The sequence below is a fragment of the Theropithecus gelada genome, chromosome 15 (assembly GCF_003255815.1).
Source record: "Theropithecus gelada isolate Dixy chromosome 15, Tgel_1.0, whole genome shotgun sequence".
NCBI classification, from domain to species: Eukaryota; Metazoa; Chordata; class Mammalia; order Primates; family Cercopithecidae; genus Theropithecus; species Theropithecus gelada.
Window position 1 is genome coordinate 49,190,186 of NC_037683.1, and position 2,183 is coordinate 49,192,368.

The window sequence follows — 2,183 nt, forward strand, 5'->3', positions numbered from 1 at the left end:
TTTCACCAGACAAAAATTATTTTATATAACAGATCATTAATTTTTTCAATTTATTCCAACATAAAGCAGCTCAGTCTCCCTATGGTCAGCTCATGCATCATTTGATGCCTCACATCTGCAGCCCACTCTAGATTTATCTTGCTCTTAGCTGGTCCTGGATAGCACTTTTTAGGTTATTTTACAAAACATTCAACATTGTGTAAATTGTTAAGAAGCAACCGGAGTGGCTTCCTTTCCTACCCACTGCCTCTTCCAGTGTCCTTAACCCTTATCGCCCTTCCCTAAAATGTGTCCCCAACATGCCTATTTACATGACTCTTGGGTACCAGAGGTTATCACACCCATCACATACCGGGTCAATTTCTAACAGTGTGAAGGCTCTCCAAGCAGAGTAATTTCCTTCCATGGGGAGCTGGGCTTAGTCATATTTCTATCAATCCAGTGACCTTTGTATGCAGAGATTAGACGATGGTCTCGTGGTCCCACCTGCCTTGTATCTGATTGATATAACAACAGTATCTGTCATAGGGGCTGTTCTGCTTGTAGGAGCAAACGATGATACTGTCCTGGGGCACAAAGAAGATGCTGTCCTCGGGCTCAGGGCACTCAGGTCTGTCCCTTGCTGAGCACTTGATGTCCAAGGCACTGTAGGTGAGGGAACTGCCCGAGGGGCAGTAGCCGTCCAGGTATCTGGACGTCTCCTCCTGATGCCCACTCTGGACCAGGCTCTGGCATTCTCCTTCCTCCGTGGGTGTGGGGGTGGTGATGGAGCTGGCCATGGACACCTCACCCTGGCCTTGTCGGGGAGGCTTCCCCCTGAGGCCCGCCTTCTTAGCCAGCTCATCTGAGCTCCCCTTGCCGGACTCCAGGTCTGAAGGGGTCCTCAGCAGCTCCACCACCTCCTTGTCTTTGGGTTTCCGGAAGCAGGGCAATTTGCGGACCCATAGAAGCTCGTTCTCTGGCCACTTGGTGCATCCCTCGGTTTTCCTGGCCAGGGCAATGGCCGCGATGCCTGGTAGGCAGATGGCTGGCCCGATGGCCAGGAGGGGGATGTTTCCCAAAGTCTCCCCTTTCATCCCAGAGACGGTGAACATGAAACCGAAGACCAGGAAGACACTGACCAGGGCCACCACCAGCCCAGTCCTCGGGTTAATGTCATCAGGCCGCATCTTTCACCCCATCCAGGTTGGGGGCTGCTTGCTGACCAGGGAGCAGCGTTCCTCTATTCTGTCAGAGGTGAAAACCACAGTGCGTTTTAAAAAAACCCAAGTCTAGCTCCCACCCACCAACTCTTATCTCTCTCTTGTTCTTTCTCTCTGACTAGCTTCTTGACTTTCAGTCTTTGTATCTCTCTTGCAATCTCTCTCTCTCCGCGTTTCTCTTGCAATCTCTCCCTGTTTCTATTTCTATTCTTTCTCTCCGTCCCCTCTCCCTCCCTCCCTTTCTCTCTCGTGCCCTCCCTCTCTCCCTCACACTATTGCAACTTCTGTCTCTCTCTCATATCAACACGCACCTGCTGGGGTCAACGAGGTACCTGAGGTTTCTTGCCCTCTCCAGGAAGTAGGGAAAGAAGCCAGGCTGTCTCCTCAGAAGCCTCCACAGCAGCTGCCCCCTCGGCTCGCTCCCCTGGTTCTGGGAGGAAAGCCTGGTTTCCCCCACGGACTCTGCATTGGGGAGGTGGAACGTGGGAGAGCGGTTCTCCCAGCAGTGCCCGTCGGTCCCGGTGCTGTGCAAGCGGAGCCCGGCGCCAGCTCAGCGCGCAGAGCGCGGGGCGCGGGAGGAGGGAGCACTGAGTCTGGGAAAGAGGGGACGCGGCGCGAGCCTGGCCTTGTTACATCACTGTCAGAGCAGGCTCAGAAACGCAGACGGACGCGCGGGGGCGCGAGGGGGTCAGCACCAGAGAGAGGCCACCCAGCGGCAGGCGCTGCCGGGGTCTCGTCGGGGCTGCTGGGAGCGGCCGGGGTTTGTGCCGCCGCCGTCCCGGAGGCTGAGCGGGGCGACCTGACCCGTTTCCGTGCCCGGGGAGGGTCTGGGGCGCGAGGCTGCCAGTGACCGGAGTCGGAAACCAGGGTCGGTTTGCCCACCGGGCAACCGTTGGAATGTCCGAGCTCGGGCTCCCAGTCTGGGATCCGAGGGGTTAGGTGCCAGCTGGAGATGTCCCTCGGGGACCCGCACCCTTCTCC

General features: G+C 56.5%; 1 protein-coding gene across 1 annotated transcript; it reads right to left on the minus strand.

The window, feature by feature from the left end:
- Positions 1-461: 461 nt before the first annotated feature.
- On the minus strand, positions 462-1,838 carry TMEM215 (transmembrane protein 215). The gene is made up of 2 exons (XM_025360734.1): positions 1,535-1,838; positions 462-1,227 (listed from the first exon to the last, which is right to left on the minus strand). The coding sequence occupies exon 2, from the start codon at positions 1,167-1,169 to the stop codon at positions 462-464; it is 708 nt and encodes a 235-aa protein (XP_025216519.1). The 5' UTR covers positions 1,170-1,227; positions 1,535-1,838.
- Positions 1,839-2,183: the final 345 nt, after the last annotated feature.